Here is a 25,120-nt window from a genome sequence, read left to right on the forward strand (position 1 = left end):
ATTTAGTAAGATAGTTTTGATTTGAAAAGTGTTTTAAATTTTGGACCCGGAACTTTCGGACCCGTGTTAAGATATCATATCATCATCGCACTGCGCTTTAATTTTGATCAACGTTTAATAGGATATGAAAATGTTAGATTTAATTCCTAAATTCTCTTTGTTTTTCATAAAAAGAAATTCTTTCGCTACAAGGTATAGAAATAATTCATTGATCCCGTTACGAAGCGAGCTGTATATAGTTTTTTTCTTTGAATTTTATTTCTCTTCCAAAATAAAAGTAATGTTCATAAGTGCACTTTTTTTTTTTTTTTTTGCAATTTAATACTGTATTTGAAGGGTTGAATCAAAGTAGGAAATTAAGGTTTAAAATTTAAATAAAGGTTTATTTTTATAGTATATTTTTTCTTCTTTTTCAGTTGTGGCAGATTTAGAATATATACTCGTACAGGTGACAAAGGTTAGTGATTGTTATGTTTACTCGTATGAATTTTTCGTTGCATTTTAAATCTTGTTTAGCTACGGAATACATGTATATTCAATCACAAAAGTAAATTTGCACCAGATATCTCGGGTCATGAATTCTGTTGTTTCTAAATAACTACAACACAAAAATTGCTCTGCAGAATGTCATGTATTTTTTTAAATTTTAGCATTAGAAATATCTAGTTAATGCAGTCCTTAATTCTTTGTAATTTTTTTTTATTTTCTCAAGTAAAAGTTTTAAATTGTATGCATTTTAAGAATTTGTACTATTATAACTTCTGTAAAGGTTAAAATGTAGATCATTTTTATTTCTAAAAAGTGGGAATTTTTTTTATCATTTTTCCAGAGTAAGTATTTGGTTTTTCATTGATTCATCAATGCCATCATATGATTTTGAAGGATTTTAATATGAAACTCGTAAGGAGAACAAATTTGGGGATATTAAGCAGTACAACGTGGAACTTTAATATAAAGTAGAAGTACATAAAGATGTCATCAAATTGAAAAAAATTAGAATTTATTTATTAAAGTGGATGCAGAGACCTAGAACATAGAGATGGGTATGTTACTTAACATCAACACATCCATGCACTATAGTATTCACAGTGAAGAAATGAATGAAGATTCTTTGTTAGTGAATTATCATTCACTTTGTGTATTATTTAGAAATAACCTCTTGGCAACCCTTCACAATTTGAGTTATATTTCCATAAATCTCAGCCAGATTTTTGAATTCATTGGTTGATGTTGGTAGTAATTTATAAAAAAAAATAATAATTTAATTTTTTTTAACAGAGTACTTAAAAAAATTTTCATATTTATGAATTAGAAAAATTGGATCATACTAAGAAAATAAAAAGAAAATTTGCAAATTAGCATCTCGTGTAGAAAAAAAAAATTAGGAAATCATGCAATCTTGAGAATTTGTTGTATGTTATGAAAGACAGGATATCAGTCAAAAATATGTGAAGAAAATGAATTGTAAGAAAGGACAATTCTGCAATTGATTTGGATGAAATGGATATTGGATTCAAGTGAACTTCTTAACAATTCGATTTTGGATAAATATCAAGGAGTTTGGAGAAAAGCATCAAAAGTTTGGGGCAAAACTGAATCTCAAAATCAGTCGAGTTCCAAAATTTTGTTTGCCAACTAGAAAAACTGAAAATGAAAGTTTAAAAAAATTATTATATCTAGAGAGAGACAGAAGCCTCATGATTGTTCCAAACCGGTTTAAACTGTTTAATGACTTAAATTAATTAAGACAAATAATAACTTAAAAAATAATAATGTCACATGATAACTTGAAATTTGCAATTGTAGATTTCATTTTTTTTATTTACTTATTTTTTATTGTTTGTTTATTATGCTCTTCTAAGATGCCACTTAATAATTTTATTCAAAAATAATGCACTTTCTTAATATATGATAAACACAGAGTTACACTGAGATGATCCTGTATGCCACAAACTACATGCTATATTTTTGTAAATTGATCATTCCCTCTATAATCCCTTCCCTGTAAAAAAATGCAGAAAAATAGCCCAAAAAAAATAACAAAGCATCCCATTTTATTGCAACTTTTTTTTTCTTACACAAATTTTATAATTTTGTTAGTAGATCTTGAAAAAATTGTAATACTTGAAAATTAATATTTTAGATGGACTATATTGTTAAAAAAAACTATACTTTGCATATTAAATATATTAATGTTGTATGAATTTGACATTGCAAAAGATTTTATTGTAGTTTATAATCAGTTACTTAGTACCCTCTCTTGAATTCTTTATTTATTCATTAGATCTTATTACTTAATATCTTCTTAACTTTTTTAATGTTCATTTGTGCAGTCCTGTACTCTGCATTTTTAACTTGAACCAATCTTGCCACCACTTCTGTATAGCTCTGGATAAATATAAGTATTGAAATGCTCGATTTTAAATGAATATTTTCTTCTATATATTCAGTCAAGCTGGATGAAGCAATAATTAGAATTTTCTATGTACCTTTCCAACTTTTTAATTAAAAAGTGTTTTTAGTTAGTTACATTTTATTTTTTCAATAGTTATTAATATGCATGACAAATGCTTTTCTAATCAAAAACTCTCTTTTTAGTTGCTTTATTTGATAATTCTTTTCTTACCATTTTGTATCTTAAAGGATCTAATATAATTTCCAAATAATCTTATCTGAATTACAAGTTGCAAATTATGTGGTAATATAGTTTTTCATCAAACTTGTTTTGAGTATTTTTAAGATAACTATGCATGTTATTTGATAGTGAATTGTTAATTATCATCTTTTTCTTAATCAAATTAATGAGTTTTATTATTGTTTTAAAGTTATATCAAAGTGATAAAATTATTAAAAAAATAATTTATTAAAAGTTAAATAATCGTCCTATTCCAGTTTAGACTCATAGCTTTAATTTTTTTTTTTTTTTTTTTTTTTTTATGATTTTGTTGCTATTTTACTTTTGTTTATAAAAATCAATTATATGTATTTATTGGAGCTGAGGTTGCTTAATGCATTATATGGTAAAATTAGAAAAAAGAAAAAGCTGAATATGGATCTTGTCCAGAAAAATAAATTAATAATTTATCATCTGTATATTGCCTAAAAAATAAACTTTGTTATCGATGTTTTATGCATTTATTGCCATATGTACATAGTATCTACTTCTGATCTTATTTCTGTTTTATCATAAAAAAAGTAATCTTATATTATTGTAAATTTTATATTTTAAATATTCTACAGAAAGAGTAGTTTTAGGGTTTATTTTTTGATAAATTTCTTTGTTCAGAGCCAATAGTAATTATTTGAATGCAATTTTTGGTGCAGTATGACCTATTTTGGCCCTTGTGCCATAAAACAATAACTCACTCAATGTATTCTTGAAGGAAAATCTTCTACATTCACTGGAGAAAGACGGAATAAAGATGATTATGTATTTGAAGCACTTGGAACCACTGATGAACTTACAAGCACAATAGGATTTGCACGAGAATTTTTACCTGAATCATGTGAACATATCAATAAACAATTGCAGGAAGTAAGTTTTTCTAAATAAAACTATTTAAAAATTATTCCAATTAAAACATATCAAACTAAGACAGTAATAAGGATCAAATCAGTAGGAGCTAATTTTGAATTAAAACATATTAGAACAATTATGAATCATATTTTCTAAAGAAAAATTGTTTCAATGTACTTTATATTTCAGAAATACAAAAATAAATTTAAAAATTTCTTGCTAATGCTGTTATTTCTTCTTGGATAAATGATTTCCTATTTTAAAATAAATTCTATTCAAAATTATTCTTTTAAAGGCTATAATGTACTTTTCTATATGATTGTTTCGGCATTGATGGAGTATATTGTTAATATGACAATCAAACTGAATAAGTTATTTATTCTAGCTATCATCTTGTTGCTTTTCATCTCTTGGCAAAGTCAGATCCTCATTGTTAAAAGTAAATTTCAGAATTGAGTTAATATCATTTAAGAATGGAAAGCAGTCAAGCATTAGTATTTTCAAACATGACATATATATTTTTAACTTGTTGGTAAGAAAAATTGCTTTCCCAAGAAATCAAAATTTAAGACTTAAAATATTTTCTTTTTTTATTATGGTTCAACTTAATCTAAACTTGATTTATAATTAGATATATAGATTTCGAAATGTACAAGTTATGTGTAAGGTATAAAAGTATTACTAAACCCTTACCAAGTATTATATTGATTGATCAGATTGTAAAAATTGTTAATGAATCCAGATTCTGATATACTTATTCTAAATTAATGTTGTTATTAAAACCATGCAATAATTGCAAAATTGTAATCTAGGTGCAGTGTATAATACAAGATCTTCAAGCAGCTGTGGCTACTCCTAAGAGTTCTAGTAAACAGCGTCATACTGGTAATCTTTTTTCATAAGTAAAGAAAATCTAACTGGTATACATGCATGATATATATATCAATACTTTAATTCAAAGAATTTGAAGAATATGATGTACATAAACAAAGTGTTTAGTTGTCTAATAAAATTATCAAATTCCATTGATTTCTCAATATTTTTAGAATTCAGAATAAAGAAAGATTTTTGTTTTTTTTACTCTTAAACCCTTCATTAGACATTTCAATTTTTCAGAATCCACAAGCATCTTCCAGGTTTCTTACAAATAATTTTCATTGCAAATATTGCTTCTCTTCAACCCTATGATAAAACTATGGGGGGGGGGGGGAAGTTCTAACATTAGTCACATAAATTTCAGATAATCAATAATAATTTCTTATATAAATTCACCTACCCCATTAAATCCATTTTATATTAAATATCTGCAATAGTATACAACTTACAATATCTAAATAAGAAATAAATAAATCACCTTAATAGCTTTAGGTGAGGTGATCTGATAAATCAAAATTGTGATTGTATAATAAGTGTAATAATAAATAGTTGAAATAGGGACTCAATTAATTTTCTTTCTCTGAAGGTAGCTAAAAAAGCTCAGAACATTTGCTGATTTTAGACTGAAATGCAAAATAAGGCCAAGTGATAGAAGTTATAGGCCTGACAAAGGATTAAAATCATTGATAAAAAATTATATTGTAATATGTAAAAAATTACGCTATTATAAGTTTCATTTTATATTTAGAAAAAAACATTGAACCAAATATTTATATCTTTACAAGAATTATCATCCATGTATATATTCTTAATTTTCTCTGGATAGCAGAAAAGATATTCAAATTTTTATATTTTCTCTTGGCAAGAATTTCTATTCGTATAAAGCAAATGAAGGTTTAACTTGTAGAAACATAAGAAAAGAAACGTCAATATTTCTAAGAATTATATTAATTTTGTTAAACTATAATATTTTGTAGTTTTGGAAGCTGAGAATGGAATTTTTGATAAGTAAGTATATAAACATTTTTTACTATGCATATTAACTTTTCCATTATATTCTAATTGGATTTTAAATTCAAAAACTAAAAGTTCTTGGTAAAAACTACTTATTTAGAGTAAGCATATATTTGTTTTAAATAGTATTCACTAACTTTACCAATGCAATCTTCTAACATTTTTGTAGATTTGGAAAAAAATTACAAATTATTTTTGAGGGATTAAATCAATCATTTATAATTTGCAGCTATTAAATGTCTATATGGAGTTAAGTATCAAAATAATCTCGGACATTCGAAATATAGTTTTTAATTTTTCTATCTGAATTGTTTAGTAAAATTTTGTGCTGAAACAAGTTCCTTAGCATATGATTGTATTTGCTTCTAAAAATAAAGAAAGCACTAAAGTTAATTAACTGTATTAATTTGAAGGAATATTTCTGTTTTCCAGATAAAACTAAGTTTCCAGGAGCACACATAGATACTTTAGAGCATTGGATTGATGAACATACTAAAAAACTTCCACCACTGAATAATTTCATTCTGCCTGTATGTAATAACATTAAACAAAAATTTGTGAGTTTTAGAACAGGACCTGCTAAAACATATTAAATATACATTTTTAAAATGTTTATTTCTTTTAGTCTGGAGGACCTGGTAGTGCTGCTTTACATATGGCTCGATCCATCTGCCGACGTGCGGAAAGAAGGTAAATGAGTAACATTGGAATAAATTTATGTAGTCTTGTGGTAGATATTCTATTTTTTTAATAAATAATATGTGTCAATCTATGAAATTATTTTAATAATCTATACTTACATAAAGCTCAGTGTGTGTGTGTGTGTGTGTTGGTGCTCTACAGGCCATGTTTGACCTACAGCTAGAAAATTAGTCGGGAATGTGCATCTGGGGTCCCTTTATTTGAATTTTTAATTAGAATTTTAATTATTAATTAAAAACTAACTTTTAAGCCAAAAAAAATCTTTTCATTTCCCCATTGTCAAATGAGTAAGGCTTCAGTGTTTTTTTTCCCCCACGCTAAAGAGGATAGGCTTAAGAATTTTTCGGCAGATTATTTCAAAGGATTCTGTTTATTTTCTTAATGTTTGATGCATTTAAAATTAAACATTGTTAATTAATCGATCTTTCAGATTCATTCTGAAGTACTTTTGAATTAAAATAAAACAGAATAAAGGAAATTAAAAATTTCTAATCTGCATAGCGTTGCCCCAACTGGAGTAGAAAATTCACGCACTTGTGTTACCATAACTGGCGTTGAAAATTCACGCATGCGTATTGTGTTTTGATTATTGACAAGTATTTTCAACGGATAGACTTAGTTTTGAAGGCTTAATATGTTTTCGACAGATTATTTCAAATGATTCTGTTTGTTTTTTTAGTGTTTGATGTTTTAGTTTTTAGTTTTAAAACTAAACATTGTTAATTAATCAATCTGTTCATGATGAATCTGAGAAAATTTTGTTGAAAACTTCTTGAGATATTATATAAATTAAGAAAAATATTCTTTAGTGCCTGTAAGGTTTAAATACTCAGCGACTCTGTTTTCAGTACTCATATTTAAAAAAAAAAATGCTTTGTTTAAGTAAAAAAAATATTATTATATTAATTGCAGTTTAATCATTTCCACCTTAATTTAAAGCATAAATTTTACGGGAGCTAACAGAAAATTAGAGAGATACATATTATGTTATGACTGAAGGGCTTTATAATATAATGAGTGAATTATATGACTATCAAAATTTGAAGGTTTGAAATATTTTAATGCAGAAGCTATTAAAGTAGGGATTAGATAAAATATTTAATTATTAAAATTTTAACAAGCATTAATTTGGCGAACCGGCTGGTCATCAAACGCGGCTAATATTAAATAAAAATATTTAATACTTACTTTATAATTAAAAACCTAAATAAATAAATACATTTATATTATCTGAAAAATTTAATTCTGAAATTATTTGTATTCATAGTAATCATTAGAAATGTCCCACTTTGGAGAGTTTTCTTACATCAAGATTAACGGGACAATATGCTAAAGTATATATAAAGGAATTTATGTGTTTCTCTAAGCAAATTAGTCTTAATTTAACTTCAAAAATTTCAATGTATAGGAAAGATATTCCGATTACATAAATATAAATTTAAAAAATATTCTAAATTTTTTTCACTTGCTTTCTTGATTAATATTATTATATATATGATAATTTCATGTTATCGGTTTCTTAAAATTAATTATTTTCTGGTCATATGAATTCAAATTTCACTTTAACCTCTGTGTATGATTTCCTCCTTATCTACACATGCTTGAAATAATTGCTATCTCACCTAAATTTTGCAAAAAAAGTGCTTTAAAACTGAATTTTGGCTTAAAACATCATGAAGAGAATAAAGAAATCATTTAAAGAATACATATTGCCAACTACTTTATTAGAAAATTCATTTCATATATAACTACATCATTTTAAAATAGTAAAAGTTTTTTTTTTTTTTTAATTGAAGGACTTTATTTGATATTGAAAAGATGCTTAATGTGTGTATTAATTTTAGGGTTGTACCTCTAGTAAGAGATGATGAGGTTGATGAAGCTCCAATGCGTTATTTAAACAGGTACGAAATTTTGAAATCAATTTTATACTGTGTAGTTTATTTTGATCTTCAAAATGCATCAAAATATACAGTTTAAATCATTTTTTTAAAAAAACTCCTGAAAATTTACCTAGTTTATTATTTGCATTTATAAAATCAAAATTAAAATTTTATTAAAAAATTTTCTTTATTTTTTAATAAAATTTTAATAGCAATGTTCAGCGCAAGACAGTTTTATTCTGCAAGACTTCATAAAGTTTCATTATGCCAAGTGAAAATGCATTACACATTTATTGCCACTACCTTGGCACTCACTTTTTCATAATTTTGGTTGATAAATAAAAGTATTAAAAGCAAGTAATCCATGCATACATTTTTCAAGTATATAGATTTTTTTTATTCTTCAAGAATTTGTATACAGGATTTTGATATAAATTTTATTCATAATCGTAAATTTAACTGGCAGGTATCGCGCATATTTCTGAGTGATTCTTTATTAAAGAAAGAATAAACTGATAATCCCATAACTGTAACAGTATATTTGATTTGATATGTTGTTTTAAATTGCATTTTTTAGATGTGATAAATATCCTCATTATATGTGTGTATATATATATTACATCATATCAAACTCTGAACATTGTCACGATTGAAAACTTGAAAATGATTCAGCCTGAGAAATAAATCATGTTTATTAATTAATTTTATTTCAAGACATGATTAGTATTTACCTCAAATGCATTAAATGTTTTTATCATAATTGTGATAAATGATACAAAATAGAACTGAAAGTTTTTGAAAAGAGAAATTTAAATAAGCATTTTTGCTTGGAGTTCGAGAGTTATGGCATTCAACTTTAAAGTTTTGGTGAAAATAGAGTTTGTACATGCAACATCCTTTCATTACTAATTAATATATTTTCTTGTTATTATGTTTGTTTGTATAGCGATTTGTATTGAAATTGTTTAGTATTTATCTAAAAAAAAAAAAAAATCTTTGTATAAAAATTCATTTACATTATTTTTTTTAATTAAGAACAAAAAAAATATCTTTATTTTTAAGACATGTATTTTAAGACATTATTATTCTTTTGCTTTCCTTAGGCTTAGTGATTATTTGTTTACAGTCGCCAGAGTAACAGGCATAGCATGTGGACGAGAAGAATTTATTTACTGGCAACCCAAGCCAAGAAATGCGAAAGAATCTAAATAAGCATTCTAAACTCTTACATTATATAGTTTCATATTTGTTTACTAAGTTTCAATGGATAAATATTATTGATTGTTATATTTATCAATTCATGGTGCCTGTGTCACCATGTATAATATATTAAGAATTTAAAAAACATACTTAATATTACTTAAGATATAGAATCTATTTTAAAAATAACAACATGATATAACAATTTATGTATTGCAATTTATATGTGTATTGTTATTTTTGAATATATATATATATATATATATATATATATATATATATATATATAAGTGTTAGTTCCAGAAGTGAAACAATAATTGCGAAATTTAATTGTTCACTCCTTCAGGCTGCAATTTCTTTGCTTGTTCACTAAATTAAAAATTATCAATTTCCTTAAAGTAAAAAAAAAAATTGTAGATAAAAAGAAACTTAACTTAAACATTTAATGAATCAGCAAAAAAATGTTATTAAACTCATTAGTAATATTTCAAACATAAAACAAATGCTGATTATTGGCTTAATTTTCTTGAAATAGGCAGGACCACATGTTCCTACAAATACAAAAGTTAGGAAACTCTTATTTCTTCACATCACACTTTTAAAGAATATTTATACAAAAATAAAATGCATTTATGGTCAAACAATTTGAAAAATAAGGACTTATTTTTACATAATATATATTATTTTTCTTAATATTAAAATTGCTGACACTTTGCCTTTTCATTAATTTAGCAAAGCCATCTAATTTTATTTCTTCTCATAAATCTTTCTATTACAATTAAATCTTAGCAAGATTACTAAAACTTTTGATATATATTTGAATTGCAACAATTCATGTGTTGTGTCTGCTTAATTTTTCTTTGGAGCAGAAATTTGAAGGGAAAAGATAAACTTTATACCAATCCAAGTCTTGTTGAAGGTAGCCTCCCTCTATGTTTGGCCATCTTTGTGCCTGCATGATTTAAGTTTACTTTACATATGTATCACTCATTTTTTAAAAGCTTAAAAAAAAAAACTAAATATTTTTATTTAAAGGAGCAATGTGATATAATAGATTTTATATTTCTATATAATTAGTATATATATATATAAAACCAAATTAGTAAAAATAAAAAGGAATAAAAGTAGAATCAAAAGTACAATCTAAAATAATATAAGAATCTGGCCTGAAGACTTTCTCAAGGGTCACCTTTATGCAGGGATTCAAAACAAGAGATTTTTTTTTTCTGTGAGGGGTCTGATTTTTTGTCCAACAATACTGACCCCCTTGTAAACCGAAAATCCCCTGAAATTGAGGCCTAAGAGAATATATATATATATATACACTTTTTTTAAGAGTTTATAAAAAATATTTTTCAAGGAATATACAGCTGGATTTATTACTTACCATGTATAAAAATCATTTCTTAAATTTAAAACAATTTTTTTAAACATCTACTGAAGTTCTTTTATTTGTATAAAAGCAATATCACCTAATCAAAAATGTCTGCATGATATATTATTTTTTAATTAGTATGACAATATCATGTGTACCCAATATATGATTTATCTGCTGTATTTTACTCATTCAGCATCTGTTCAGTTAGCAGAGAAGTATCATTACAACTGTACCAAAGTGTTCTACTTGAAAAAAAAAAATTATTTTAAGTCTTTATGGTGCAGTAAAAATCTGCATTCCTGTACATGTGATTCTCTAAAACTGTAGATGTGACCAAAATGATCAGAGTTAATGATATTTTCCTTTTCAATTTCTCCTTAAAGGATTTTCTGAAAATTAACTAGACTGATTGACTGTCTTTAATAAGATTATCATAAGCACATAATGTTTTTAGAATCTAAATTCAAATCAAGCAATATTTTTTTATTACAAGAACTTCTTAAAATTTTGCAAATAACTCACGAGTAACATTTAATATATATATATATAAACGATGTCCCGTTATATTTAATTCATCTCAGTATTAGAAAAATCTTCTAATGGTCTTCCTTCAGTTTTGTTAATCAGTAAACATGTGCCAAATTCACTAATTTTTCCTCATTCTAGTATGGTTGAATTGAATAATTATAGAAACAGTTGAAAATTGCTCCAAAAAGTCATGAGAAACAGCAGCAAAAGATTAACAGTTGATATTCAAAAATAAAAGTAAATGAAATCATTTATTGAATTTATTTTATCATAAACAACCATGCAAGAATGTTAATTAAAATAATAGTAGATGATGGCCAAAAAATTTTAGTTGGTTATTTGAATTGTTAAATTGATAATAAATTCTTATATTCAAGATTGTAGATTTATAATAAAATACTTATTTTATAATAATAAAAATACTTATTTTATAGATCTGATATTTTATACAATTTATATGCATTTAAAATATTTGTATTTTAGTTTAATATAAGAAATAAAATGCATATTATATGTGTTGTTTTTTTATTAAAATTTCTATTGAACATACATACAACAGAATGCATAAAATTCATAAGAATAGTGATAACAAACCTTTACATATTTAGACAGGGATTTATTTTATTGATTTTTATGTGTATTTCATATGCTGAAAACAAATATAACAAGTTTTTTTTTTTTTTCACTATCTTTTGTTTGTAATATTTGACAATAGCATTATTTACAGTAGCATAATAAAGTAAACTTAGAGTTTTGGCATGAAATTAAATCTTTATCTGTACAAATTATGTAAACTTTTTGTATAATTATAAAAAGCAACAATAGTTCTGACATAAGAAGAATGAAACAAACAAAAAAAAACTGTTATTAAAATTTCTTCTGTTTAATATTCTGATCCCCCTTTTTGCAAATTCCTATAGTAACCTACCATTGTATGAGTATTCCATCTACCATGGTATAAGTTCTCCATTGTCTTTATGTCCTAGCGAACCATGTTCTTTGCTATTATAACTTAAATGACTAAGGAAATAATATACTTTTATTACAATCATGGTCATGATGTTAAGCACATTGTTAATTATATCAAGTTACTTTTCAGTCACAATTACCCAAAATATTCTTAATAATAAACACAAATGAAATTCATTCTGTCTCATTCATGAAATCCACAAAATGATAATTATTATTGAACTGATTAGAAGATCATCAATAATTTCAGCATAAGTTTCTGTTCATATTCCATCATTTTTCCTATGTATACATAGCAAGAGCTCTTATTAACACTAGCTTTATATGCAGTAGGGGGCAAAATGATTGTGTGTTGTTCGCAAATTGAATTTATTTTCTCTACCCAATATTCTCTTTTATAAGACTTTTTTTTTTATCCAACAGTACTGCTGTTCCTACAGTGCCATAAACATAAGAAGCAAGATTATTTTGTGTATTCCCTTTACAAACCAACGAGAGAAATTATTATTTTCTACACAAATCACTTGTATTTATGGAATGTAATCTTCTTTATGATGAAAACTATAGCACCATTTTTCCTTCAATCAAGCAAGGTTTCTTATGCGAGAACAAATGTAATATTCTTTGTTTTTTTTGTTTTTCTCTCTTTTCATGTAATTAATTTGTCTGGAGGACAACATGTTATTTAAAATTTCAGTATTTAGTTACACTGAATCTCAAAAAGTATAGCTAATAAACAAAAGTTGTTCTTATAGTTGAATCCAGCAACAAAATATATTCAAAATCGGTTTTTAAAAATTCGAGACTACAAACAGATGAAAAAAACTGTCGACCAGTGTAATAATAAATGCAGATACACCTTTGCCTTTTAAAAAAATTCAGCTTTATAATTCCAATTTTTTTTTTTAATTTAATTCTGTGAAATTAATAATTTATTAACATTTTTAATATACAGAATATGTGAGTAAAAAGTAAACTTTTACATCCTGTGTTGCAAATGTGCAATTAAAACATTCATGAGTAAATACTTGAACTTTTTTTTTTTTCCAAAAAGTTCGAAACATTTCAAATTACTGTTACAGAATTCTGAAGGAACTTCAGCCAGTGAAAATCTTTTTTAATTTTGAGAAGTTCACTTTTGCACTCAAATACAGTAGCTCAAAATTTTTCTTGTACCAGTTCCTAAAAGCAAAGTTTAAAAAGGAAATAAGTAATATAATAAAATGCACATACAAATTAATGACAGAATATTAAGTGTAAGAAACTGCATCAAAGTAGAAAGGGAAATTAAACCAAGGAAAAGAAGTGCAAAAATCAAGTTACATAAAGTTGATAATAAATAACAAAAAAAAAAAGTTCAAGGATTTTTTTTACTTAGTTTTATATCCACTTATCAGGAGCATGAACTTTAAAAATATACAGCTCTTGATGCTTGGAAATAAAAGATTTTTGAAATAAAGTTCCCACCACGAGCCTTTACAATGTTTTGTACACTGACATGTCAGTAAAAATAATTAAATCTTAGTTACAGCTGTGATTCGATAAATTATAGTCACTTTATATTACTTTGGATACTTATAAAGCTTTATCAGCTGGAAAAACCCATGTGCAATGAGTGAAAATTCTTTGTAAAACAAAACTAATTTCATTTGAATAATAAATTCCTGAGAAACTTGATATTTTAAATGATGGGTAATCAATCAGGGCTGCCACTCAAAACTGAAAAAAAAAAAAATCCTGTGTTTTCCCCGTCTATTTCTGTGTATATATTCAGGATACGAGGAAATAGCACTCATGCTGGTTATAATACAATATGATTTTAAGAAATGGAAAAGAAGTAACAATTTAACATTATTTGAAATAATGGAAAATTTACATACAAAAAAAAATGTATATATTATCTAGAATTTAGTAAAACAAAATTTATATATTAAGGGGGGGATATATTAACTCATGCTGTTTGAAAGTCACACAAGTTAAGGACGGGTGAAATGAAACACAAACATTTATGTTATAATGATATAAATCATTTAATGATTACTTAACAAAAAATTGTTATAAAGCAAGATTATCTTTTTTTATTTATTTATTTATTCCTTTTGTATACAATTCATATATTTGGGCATCAATTTATCCAACTTCAAAATATTTTTAAACCATCAATCGGCTTTTTTTTGGATATTAAATTTGACGTATCTTCTTCTGTATTCCTTCTAAATACTAACATCGATGATGACTTTTTTGAAATGGCATGAAGTCTTGTATATTTTTTCTCTTTTGGCATGTCTAGTAAGTGCCTGTTTTCCCATATTACTTAGATTTATTATCTTTTTACAAAGTGAGAAGTACGCAACAAATGGATTTTTCAGAACTTCTCGAACCCATTCAGTAAAATCAGGATATTTTTATCCGTCTATTACGGATTCTGAGACGCTCATTGTTTTAAATAAATTTATAATCTATTTTGAATAAGCTCACAATTTCTCAAATAATAAAAAAAAAAAAACCTTCAATAAACTCAAGTATGTTTGACTAATGTTGAATTGTTATTGAACAGATTGAATGTTTCTATTTCCTCCAGAGAAATATATTCTGTTCTTTTACACAGTTACAAAAGTCCCACATGTGCTCATTAGCTGCAATTCAGTAGTCTAATGGAAGAAGAACAATTGTCTCATAAATCGAAACTGAACTGATCTATTCAGAAGAAAAGGGGCGAGTTTCCGCATTACATAATTGCGAATGGCATTGTTTTGTTTTCGGAAGCTGCGACTACGATCTTTTATTCATGTAGCCATTAGAGATCAGCATTTTTTAGACAGGAAAAAAAATAACTGAGAAACAAGATTCCCAGCATTTTCCCGGTTCTGAAGGAAATTTTCAAATTTCCTTGCATTTTCCCTGTTTTTTCTATCGATTTTTAAATTCCAAGTTTTCCCAGGGGCGTGACAACCCTGTAGTGGTGTATCTATAAAAAATAACATTTCTGGTAAATACCAAAGGTGACCCATCTACTCTTTTTTCTTTTGAAATATGATTTGTATTTTCTTTCCGCTACATTTTTATCCTGGGGAATTTAAATATTAAAAATGTCGTTAATTTTAAATAATATATTTTTGAACACTGTACAATTTGATTTACACTTTACAAACAACCATATATAGAACTTTAAATAAAAATAAGTAATTAGTCTGAAAGGTCACACATTTCACAAAATTTATTTTACAATCAATTACAAACAAATTTTATAAAATCATTTCAAAAGTTTATAATAAAAGTCAGTTGAATTTGCAGAGAAAATGTATTCATTCTAACTTTAATCACTTAAAAAAGTTTTAAATATGGAGTGCAAACAACTGTCAGTATGAAAATTTTGAAATATTAGAAAAATGTAAGATAAAGGTACAGATCTCCCATATGAAAATAAAATGAAAAGTGTAGAAATCCTTAATTTATTGGGGAGGGAAGAGGCAACCATACATATAAAAACAAAAGAATTACATATATTATATATAGATTCTAAATACAGAAATCGACATTTTGTTAATATAGATAAAATATATAGAAAAATACAGAGACAAATTAAACAAATGTTATAATATATTGAAACTTTTCATACATACTGTTACATTTATCAAAATTTGCAATTAATAATATTTAATAAGCTTTTATCTAGCATTTTATGACCAAATTTTAAATTCATTATATGAAATTGAACTATCACAAAAAATTTTGAAATGCTGACTGAAACATGAATTTAAATTATGGTGGTAATAATTATGACATGTAAGATTACACTTCTTTATTTCCTAATTATTTTTTATGTACCTCAAAAAGTGTGCACAATATTTAAAAAAATTTATTCCAGGTATCCAGGATGTCATAAATTTATCTTCTTGGCATAAGTGTTTATAATTTCACTGAAGTATTTTTTCCCCCTATTTCTGTTTTCTCTATACTTAAAAAAAATAAGTTATGTCTTTTTTTTTTTTTTTTTTTTAGAAGTTACTTTTTTTTTTTTTTTTTTTTTTTTTTTTTGCTATTTTACTACTTGCTAATCATTGTAAAGATTTAAAAAAAACTTTTATACATAAAAAAAAGAGCTTAAAATTTACTCTGAATTTTAAATCTCTTCATCCATTTTTTTTCACATTAAAAAAATGTTACTTAAAAGCAAAATAGATAAAAATATTCTTAGTGTCAATATTAAGGTTTTGTTTGTAAAGTAACATTTCTTCAAAAATAAAACTTCAGACAAAAAGTATTTTGAAGTTTCTCTAAAATTGCTCATTCCAAAATACATATAATACTTTAATTAAAAATATGATTACATAAATATAAACGTAAGAATAACAAACAAAAAAATTAACAGACAAATTTAAAGGTATGTTATTTTAATGGTTTGATAATAAAGGCAAATTGTAAAGTACTCATTAATGTTAAAATCCATTAGTAATAATCATCTAACTAATTTATTATGGAAAAAATTGCTTCATATTTTGCAGAAACTGAGTTGCTATACATATTTATTCTATCATTCGAGAAATCATTTTTATTTATCTTAATTTCAGTGTCAATACTAACTGATAAATTTTACTTGCATATATTAGGAAATTATTTATATAGAAATTGATTTCTCTCTCTTCTTGTATTTTTTTATTATTATTATTATTATGTGTTTACTACTGGTGCTGTATTTGATTCTTATAAAAGAAAATTTAAAATAAATCACAATGTTTTTAGCACAAAAATTATACTATTAAATCAATTATTGAGTACTAAAAATAATACAATAATAATGAAATAATACGGTGAAATAATTTCTTTTGAAGCTGCAGAATTCCTTTTAAACTAAGGCAAAAAAAAAAAAAACTCCACACTGATTGAAATTAGAAATTATACTTTTCTGCTAATTATTTGCTAACTTCAGAAGAAACAAATATCCAATAAATATGAAAGTTATAATGTTTATCTTCAGCCATAATATGAGAAATTGGAAATTTCTCACACATGTGGAATTAATTTCAGATTATTATCCTTTACCCCTCCCCTGTTCTCCAGACAAAAAAATTTAAAAGTCTATAAACTAAATTTTCCAGACTTTTGGTCATGAAATCTCTGTGGTTTAATATTATTTGTCGTTTTAAATTGAAAAATATAACTGGAACAAGTTTCCAAGTTGTAAAAATAAATTTTTATCTAATATTTGTCAGAAACTATTTTAATTTTTAAGAATCCTGGGAATAAGAGCAAAGGAAAAATAACTTTGAATCTTTTGAATAAAATTACTAGATTTCTTAATTTTAAACTGCCTGGCGATTGCATCCAGGGCATGTGCTCTGTCTATCCTACCAATTATCATTATTTGCAATAGTAATATTGTATTTTCCATTACAACACTTGATTTTCAATAATTCTGTATTATTAAAAAAATGAACACAGCTAAATAATTAAAAAGATACTTACCAATTATATGCAATATGTTTTGAATAGTTTCTTTTTAAGAAATGCTCATAAAAGAGAGACATATCATCACTTTGTGCTACTTCATCTCTAGTTAAATTTTTCTCTTTTGCCACTTTGTCAATGAACAGATTCCTGGACTAAAATACAAATTTATTCAATAAGCGATCAAAGAAATTGTAGCTATAAATATGATAAATTAAAATGGATAGTATAATATTGATGCATTTTTTAAATATTGATGCTGGGGGAATGCAATCACACAATTAATTTTATCAGCATGTTAAATATATAAACTTGATTTTATTTAAACCTGCAATAAAAATTGCAATTTATACTGTAAAGTTCAAGATGATACTATTTCTACCTTGTATTACTATATTAAATTTGATCATTATAAAAGATTCCTCCCTCTTGCAAGAGTGAAAGAATATAATGTCTAGTAAATTTGATATTTTTTTAACTGCTTAAAAAAATTTACACAAAAGTAAAGAGATAATGTCTGGTGATGAATGTTAGAAATTAATAGTTTGGATTATACAAATAGCATTTGCATTGGATAAATTGAAACAGCTGTTTGAAATTGTTTTTCTCTTAACAAATGATTTTTTTTATTCCTCCCTTCACTGGCATAAGTAGAATTTTCATAATTGAAAGCTAAAAATAAATGTTAATACATCTTTCATTCAATTATATTTTCAGCACCTATTATTAATACTTTTTACAGTACCTTAATATTTTATTTTTAATAAATCTGAATAAAAATACTATTTGATTTAATATAAACTGAATTATTGAATAAGCAGTAATTATATTTCTTTTCTTTTTATATATATATCAAAATTTTTTGAAAACTTCAGTTATTGTTTTTATTATAATATAGGAGGCGAACCTATATCATATTACAAGGAGTGTCTTCATGACTTTCTCATACACAAATACATATAGTGTGTTTTGTATTGAATATTAAAGAGAAAGAAAACCAGGTTTGATTCAGTTGACATCTTTTCAATGGACTGAGTCCAAAATTTGAAGAAGATGTAATAATTCATATACTTAATTTCATCCATCTTACTATTTTTGTTTCCATGAACTAAGGATAAACAGACAATTTTTGTATACAAAATTGATTACAAAAAAAATCTGCAAATTTGGTGGAAAGATCTCCCAACAAATTTCATATTTGTAGTTTATTTCATTTTCAATTATTATGTTAAAATTATCAAAATTCAGACTGAAGAAAAGTTTTTTAAAAAAATGAAGATTCATTGAATTTTTGAGGTCAATTTTTAAAATACTTATTTGAAAACATGAAAGTAAAAAGGCAGTTAATAAGATTAAAAAACAGGTCTTTAAAGATGTCTTTAAGTACTCATGCATAATCATCAAACCTAGAAATATAAAGAGAAATTATGCCCTCCCATCCTATTAATGTCTTTTTCACAATAACAGACACTCAGCAGCAAACTCTACAATTATTTTATAAATAATTAATATTCTGTCACATCTATTTGCTTGAATATTTTTTGATTCATATGTAATTAAAATTAATTTGTAAATTGTATTATATTACTGGATTTAGTTTGTGGAATTCAAAATAGATAAACATAATGGGAACTCTATCCAGGAAAAGAAAAATTGATGATCAATCAAAGAAAGTTCTTTTGACATAATGCTAGTAATGTAAATAAATAATGGCTTAAGCAAAAAGAAAAAAAATCTGACTGAAAAACGCTGTCAGAAAGAGACCATAATAAATTAAAAAGAGAAATACACAATATAAAGATAATGCACTAAAATGACACAAAGGGGAAAACATATTCCAATAAATGTTCATAAAAAAGTGATTTCTAGAGAAAAAGCAAAAAAAGGCTAAATCATCCTCTGCTGATCTAAGCAAGCACCAGCAAAACCTTATCTAAAAAATGATAATAAATATTTTCAAATGAATTAAATAAATAAGAAAAAAAGAAAGCAATATTTATTAATTATAGAAAATTTTGAAAATTATTTGTTTTTTTAAGCATTCTTTCAAGAATGTCTGAACAATTTGCCTCATTTTTTTTTGGGGGGGGGGGTCGGAGGCATATAGTGCATAATGTCATGTAGCACCATCTGCCCCTCCCTTGTTTTCTCCTTTTTATCTCCCAAATATCTTGCTCTTAGGTTTTTATTTTTATTACTGGCTCATTATATCTTACAAATATTTTTTTTTTATTTCTTTTGTTCAAAATGAATTTAACATATAATTATAATTTTTCTGTATGGGAAGTAAAAATGTTTAGTAATATACAAATTTACTATGCCTGAACTGTTGCATAACTATGAATAAAATTAATTTCACAGACATTAAAACTTCTTCACTTGGTTTTATAAAAATCCAGAAAAATTAGAATGTCAGAATGAAAATAAATATTTTTGTTTCATAGAAAACAAAAAGCAGTTTTTAAAATAATTTTGCAGCATTTTACCATTTTAAGCTTATGAGTTACTATTGCACATAGTTACTGCCAACATTAATATTTTGTGTGTGTGTATGTGTGTCTGCTTGTAATAACATATTTGGTTTGCCTATCATAACTTTTTTAAATGATTGGTGAAACATATTTAATCAAATCAAATTGAATCAATTTCTAATATTCAGTGGTTTACATTTCAACTGATTTTTTACCTTCTAATATCATACATGAATTATATAACAATCATGCAGTACAGTTGTAATCTTCAATGGATATTAATCATCAACAGGCATAACTATTAATTTATTCATAAAATATGAAGAAAGTGTCAGCTCTATTTTGAAACAATTAAAACAAAACAGACACAATAGATGATGCAGATCATTTTTCAGTTATTGAAAAATTAAAATCATAAAATTTTCGATAAATTGTAGTAAAAATAAGTGCATTTACCTTGTGAAAATCATTATTATGTGCTTCCCAATATTCGTGATTCCATGCTTGTGTTTTCTTGCATTGTGAGTAAAATTCTCTTTCTTCCTTAGTAAGATCTGTAGACTCAGGAAAAACTTTAAGTCTTAGTTGAGAAACAGGATGTGGAGGCCCAATCCAAACACCATCATCAGAAGCCGGTTTTATCTCAGGTGGAATATCCTTAAAATAAATTTTTCCATGCAAGATAATGCATGAAAGAAAATAATTTCAATTAAATTTCTCCATTGCACTATTTTTCAAAAAGCTAGCTAAAATATTACCCGAAGATTAATCATTTATTTAGTATATAATTTTGCATAGATTATTTAATTTAATAACTTGAATAAAATTTCATATTATGATGAAAAAAAGCAAATTGTAACAGCTTATTGAAGATTATAAAGGGGAAAGAAGATTTAAAAGAAAGAAAATTAGAAATTTTCAGGCTTAGTTAAACTAACTGATGAAATCTTGAGTTGCCACCTATAATTAATACTATCAGCTATAATTATACTACGGCAGTCAACAAGATGTGAAAGCAATAAATTTGATAATTAGAAGCTCTGTAATGAAATTGAATACTAGCCAATATTATGTTTAAACAAAGGTAAAGAATGTAATGAAAAATTTACAGAACAGATGTGAATAAATCTTGGCAATTACATCTTTATTTTAAATCTAACTTAAAATAAAATATAAATGCTAAAATAATTATCACTTATTTATTAATACAATAATAATGCATTGCATATATTTACTTGAATCCAGTATATCTACAGTGGTGGCCAAGGTTGTGGAAACCCTTTAGAAAAAGTTCAATTTTGAGGTTAGGTTTGAGGGCTCGCTTCAATAATATATTTATTGTCATAAAATTACGTATCATGGAAAGATAATTTAATGATAAACACGATGCAAAAAAGTGTGTTTAATTGTCTTCATTCTATTCAAAAGTTATAGCTAAATAACAAGAGAACATTTTTATATCTTGTTTAGTTTGATATGAATGGCATTTCTTTAATTGATTGCAGCCAGTCAGCTGGAATGTTTAGAGAACCAATTAGGTATCATTTTGTTTTGTCAACGAATTAATCAGATTACGGTAGGATTAAACTTTTGATATCATTTGTTGATTTAAACAAAAACATTTGTCAGTGTGTTGATTGCTAGTAAATTGGTTGTTTTTATTATTTTCTTTTATTTAATAAGCTTATGAAATGTAATAAAATTATAGAAATGCCACAAACAGTTGACTGGTCACCTAGAAAGCAATGTAAAATAGTGCTCTTATGTGATCAAGGCTACAGTTATGGAGAAACTAGAAGAAAAATTGGTAGAAACTTAACCAAAGGTGGCATTTCTAAATTTTTGAAGAGATATATGGAGATTCAATAACTACAAAATACAACTGGTAAAGAAAGAAAAATATGCACAACATCAACTAATGATAGGAGAATTGAAAAATTAAGTTTATATGACAGAAGAATTTCCTCTGTGAATATACAAGAAGAAATGGCACAATGTAATATAAAGGTTAGTGCAAAGTTTGTTCGACGCAGACTGAGAGAATTTGGTCTAAATGCTAGAATTCCACAATAAAAATCATTTTCAAAGGAACAAAAGTTGAAAAGATTAAACTGAGCTAAAACCCATGTTAATTGGATAATGGGACAATGCTACTTGATTAGACCAAAATCTCTCTGTTTGGTAGCAGTGGCCCAAAAACATAAGACGAAGAATTGGCAAAAATGTGCATCCTGAATGCATTTACACCTACAGTGAAACACCCAATTAGGATAACATGCTTTTTGATTTTAATTTACTACAGTTCCCCATTTGACTTGCATTCTCAATGACCATCAACAAGGTGCAAGGTCAATCCCTTCAAGTGTGCAGATTGGATCTGGAAATTCATGTTTTTCTCATGGCCAGTTGTATGTTGGATCTTACAAGTTTGGACATCCAAGAAATTTATTTGTTTTTTTATTTTTTTCTGAAGACAGAAAAATAAAAAAATATTGTCTACCCTAAAGCACTTGAATAATAAAGTCAAAAATTAATATTATATATACTTCTCCTTGATATATCATTCATTTTCAATTAATGTATTCATTGTCAACAAGAAAATAAATATCACTTATTCCATCATTCCTAATTAAACAAGATAGCCATTTCAAATGTTTCCAAAATAATTTCTTCTATGGCAGTAGCACACCCAATAATAGCTAGTTAGCATAACATAAAATATTTTAAAATTGAAAAAAATATGCTTTTCAAGATAAATTATTCTCTTTCTAGAATTTTTTTTTTTCCCTCTAAATTGATTTTTATAATATTTTACAATAATATTTGTCATTATTTAAGTGAATGGGTTTAAACTCATAAATATTACAACAGCATAAAATGCAATTTTTTTAATAAGTATACATGTTGATGCTATATAATTAAAAATATTTTTTTAAAGTAAAATAGATAAGACAAATCAAGCATAAATATTATCATGTTACAATGTGTTGAGTTACCAGTTCCAATCTCCTTTTCTTTCTTTTTTTTTCTTTTTAATTATATTATACCTGTTATAAATATGCTATTTCTTTTGTATGTATGTATGTGTGACTATGTATTTTTACAGATATTTTTGTAGTTATTAATTTTTAACCATCCTAGATAACATATACCCTTAATTTCCTTTTATACAATGACTTCCTTATATGTTTTGTTGTTTAATGCAAATAATATATATGATTCAATACTGCCATTCTGTAAGTAAAAGTTCAATTTGATTCAATTGATAGGACTTGGACAATGCAAGTAAGACTAAAATCTAATTATTGTCAACAGGTATCTCAATATAGAAAAGAAGCAGTTTTTTTCCACAAACAACAAAGTGTCAGTAATAAAAAAACTTTCCTACTGTTTAAATTTACCTTTTCTTTGTTACTTGTATGCTACTGAACATTAACTAAATAACCTAGTCAAGCATTTCATTTACACGATAACTTCATACATGTTTCTTGTTAATAATGTTTGGCTTACAATAAATTAGCATTTTTTTCATTTCTTGTTAATAATGTTTGGCTTACAATAAATTAGCATTTTTTTCTATGAAATTGTTGCTATCATCTGTAATTAGCCTCAAATTAAACCTGTATAATAAATTCATTAATTCTTTCATTCATAGTTTCTGATCTAAAAAGAATATAGAATTCAGGCTACTTATATGAATGTTACTTCTTCAGCGATCTTGTGTTATATAGTTGAAGAAATAACATTCATATTAGTAATGATAGTGAAAATACGGAAGAAATTTAAAGAAGCAGTTTGGAAAGCGAAATAAAGACTAAGAATAAATCCAAAATCTACATTATAAAAATACCATTCAGTGGTATTATATGTATATATATGGCTTTAGCCTTTTTGTTTCTGACTTTAATTTAAGTAACAATATACGAAAACAAATAATGTACGAAAAAAATCCATCTTTAAAAGGAAATTCAATAAAACTTACTTGTTTATTAGTTTGGAGCAAAGAAACGCAAAGGTGAAACTCGACTCTATTTTGATTTTGGCTCAAATAATATAAAAATTTATTTTGTTTCAAAAAATATGTTGTATGACGAAACAGACAGTCTCTCAAAAAGTGCATGCTGCTTGAAACTTAAATTTTATTTCTTTAATGGAACAATAATTTGGAATTCGTTTCTTCCTGTTTCACATCTTTTCACTCCAAATTCAGACGCATACGATTCTTAAATTCATTCACAAATTATTTCAGTGCGGTGTTGAGTCGATTTCTACTAAACGTGCTCGGATCCGGATTTGCAAAATGAACACAAGATTCCGTATCTAATTATTTGGATTGGTGGAATGAATTCCCATTCATATTCTTTGAATTAAATCCAGCGACCTGATAAAAACAAATTACAATCTTTTCTCCCCCCCCCTCTCCCTTTATTTCTTTCCGAGTCGGCATTTCGTTACATTAATCGGCAAATTTTGAAAGAATGATCAAACGTTTCCCTATCAGAACAAGATATCTCTTCAATGTTGGTCAATAATCTGATTGCCGTACAATTTTTAGGATAGATATTGTTAATGGCCTAAAAGTAGGACCATCAAGAAGGGGGAACATAATTCTTATTCTCCTTCTACTTTCATCCAGGAATATTTGTTTCCAAAGTGGAGAACAACATATCCGGGGAAAAAATAGAAAGAGATAGAAATTAATTAGGAGGTTGACCTTAAACTCACATTTAATAAGACTGCTGTATTTGAATTTATGTTATGATGGCGCCTGTCACAACATCATCATGAAGAAAAGGAAAAACTAACTATTACGAGTGGAGACAACGGACCAATCTAAGTTGGGGTTTATGTGGAAGAAACATCGGAAATAAAATACTTATTATTATTATTATTCATGACTTAATTTTAATTTTTCTGGGGGGGGGGTTATATGTTCTTAATTTTGATACATGGACAATATCAGTAGCTTTGTTTGTTAATGCATTTGGTTTCGAAATTTCATAATTTACATCTGAAATGTTAGTTACTATTTCATATGGACCTGAAAATACTGGAGATAATTTTCTACGATTTGGATAATTAAATTCCTCATACATTACAATGTCACCACGTTTGAATGGAGAATCTATAAATC

General features: G+C 25.8%; 2 protein-coding genes across 2 annotated transcripts; one reads left to right on the plus strand and one right to left on the minus strand.

Moving 5' to 3' along the window:
- The first annotated feature begins 20 nt into the window (after nt 1-20).
- LOC129987853 (corrinoid adenosyltransferase MMAB-like) lies at nt 21-11,273 on the plus strand. The gene is made up of 8 exons (XM_056095816.1): nt 21-192; nt 417-457; nt 3,384-3,535; nt 4,330-4,402; nt 5,840-5,937; nt 6,033-6,097; nt 7,954-8,013; nt 9,096-11,273. The coding sequence occupies exons 1-8, from the start codon at nt 125-127 to the stop codon at nt 9,202-9,204; spliced, it is 666 nt and encodes a 221-aa protein (XP_055951791.1). The 5' UTR covers nt 21-124; the 3' UTR covers nt 9,205-11,273.
- Nucleotides 11,274-11,711: 438 nt separating this feature from the next.
- Nucleotides 11,712-24,357, minus strand: LOC129988985 (COA8 family protein CBG23705, mitochondrial-like). Its single transcript, XM_056097282.1, has 4 exons — nt 23,969-24,357; nt 20,443-20,643; nt 17,534-17,670; nt 11,712-13,249 (listed from the first exon to the last, which is right to left on the minus strand). Exons 1-4 carry the CDS (start codon nt 24,104-24,106, stop codon nt 13,165-13,167), a joined length of 561 nt encoding a protein of 186 aa, XP_055953257.1. The 5' UTR covers nt 24,107-24,357; the 3' UTR covers nt 11,712-13,164.
- Between the last annotated feature and the right edge of the window lie 763 nt (nt 24,358-25,120).

This window comes from Argiope bruennichi, chromosome 10 (genome assembly GCF_947563725.1).
Source record: "Argiope bruennichi chromosome 10, qqArgBrue1.1, whole genome shotgun sequence".
Classification (NCBI taxonomy): Eukaryota; Metazoa; Arthropoda; class Arachnida; order Araneae; family Araneidae; genus Argiope; species Argiope bruennichi.

Bases quoted from the DNA above. Each gene is read 5' to 3' on its own strand.
- LOC129987853 (XM_056095816.1), top strand. From the start codon at position 125: ATGAAAATGTTAGATTTAATTCCTAAATTCTCTTTGTTTTTCATAAAA. The intron at 193-416 runs GTATAGAAATAA...CTTCTTTTTCAG, and splicing joins AGAAATTCTTTCGCTACAAG to TTGTGGCAGATTTAGAATAT. The intron at 8,014-9,095 runs GTACGAAATTTT...TGCTTTCCTTAG, and splicing joins CCAATGCGTTATTTAAACAG to GCTTAGTGATTATTTGTTTA.
- LOC129988985 (XM_056097282.1), bottom strand. From the start codon at position 24,106: ATGCACTTTTTGAGAGACTGTCTGTTTCGTCATACAACATATTTTTTG. The intron at 20,644-23,968 runs GTAAGTTTTATT...ATTTATTTTAAG, and splicing joins TGCTCCAAACTAATAAACAA to GATATTCCACCTGAGATAAA. The intron at 13,250-17,533 runs GTAAGTATCTTT...CTTTGCTTTTAG, and splicing joins AAACATATTGCATATAATTG to GAACTGGTACAAGAAAAATT.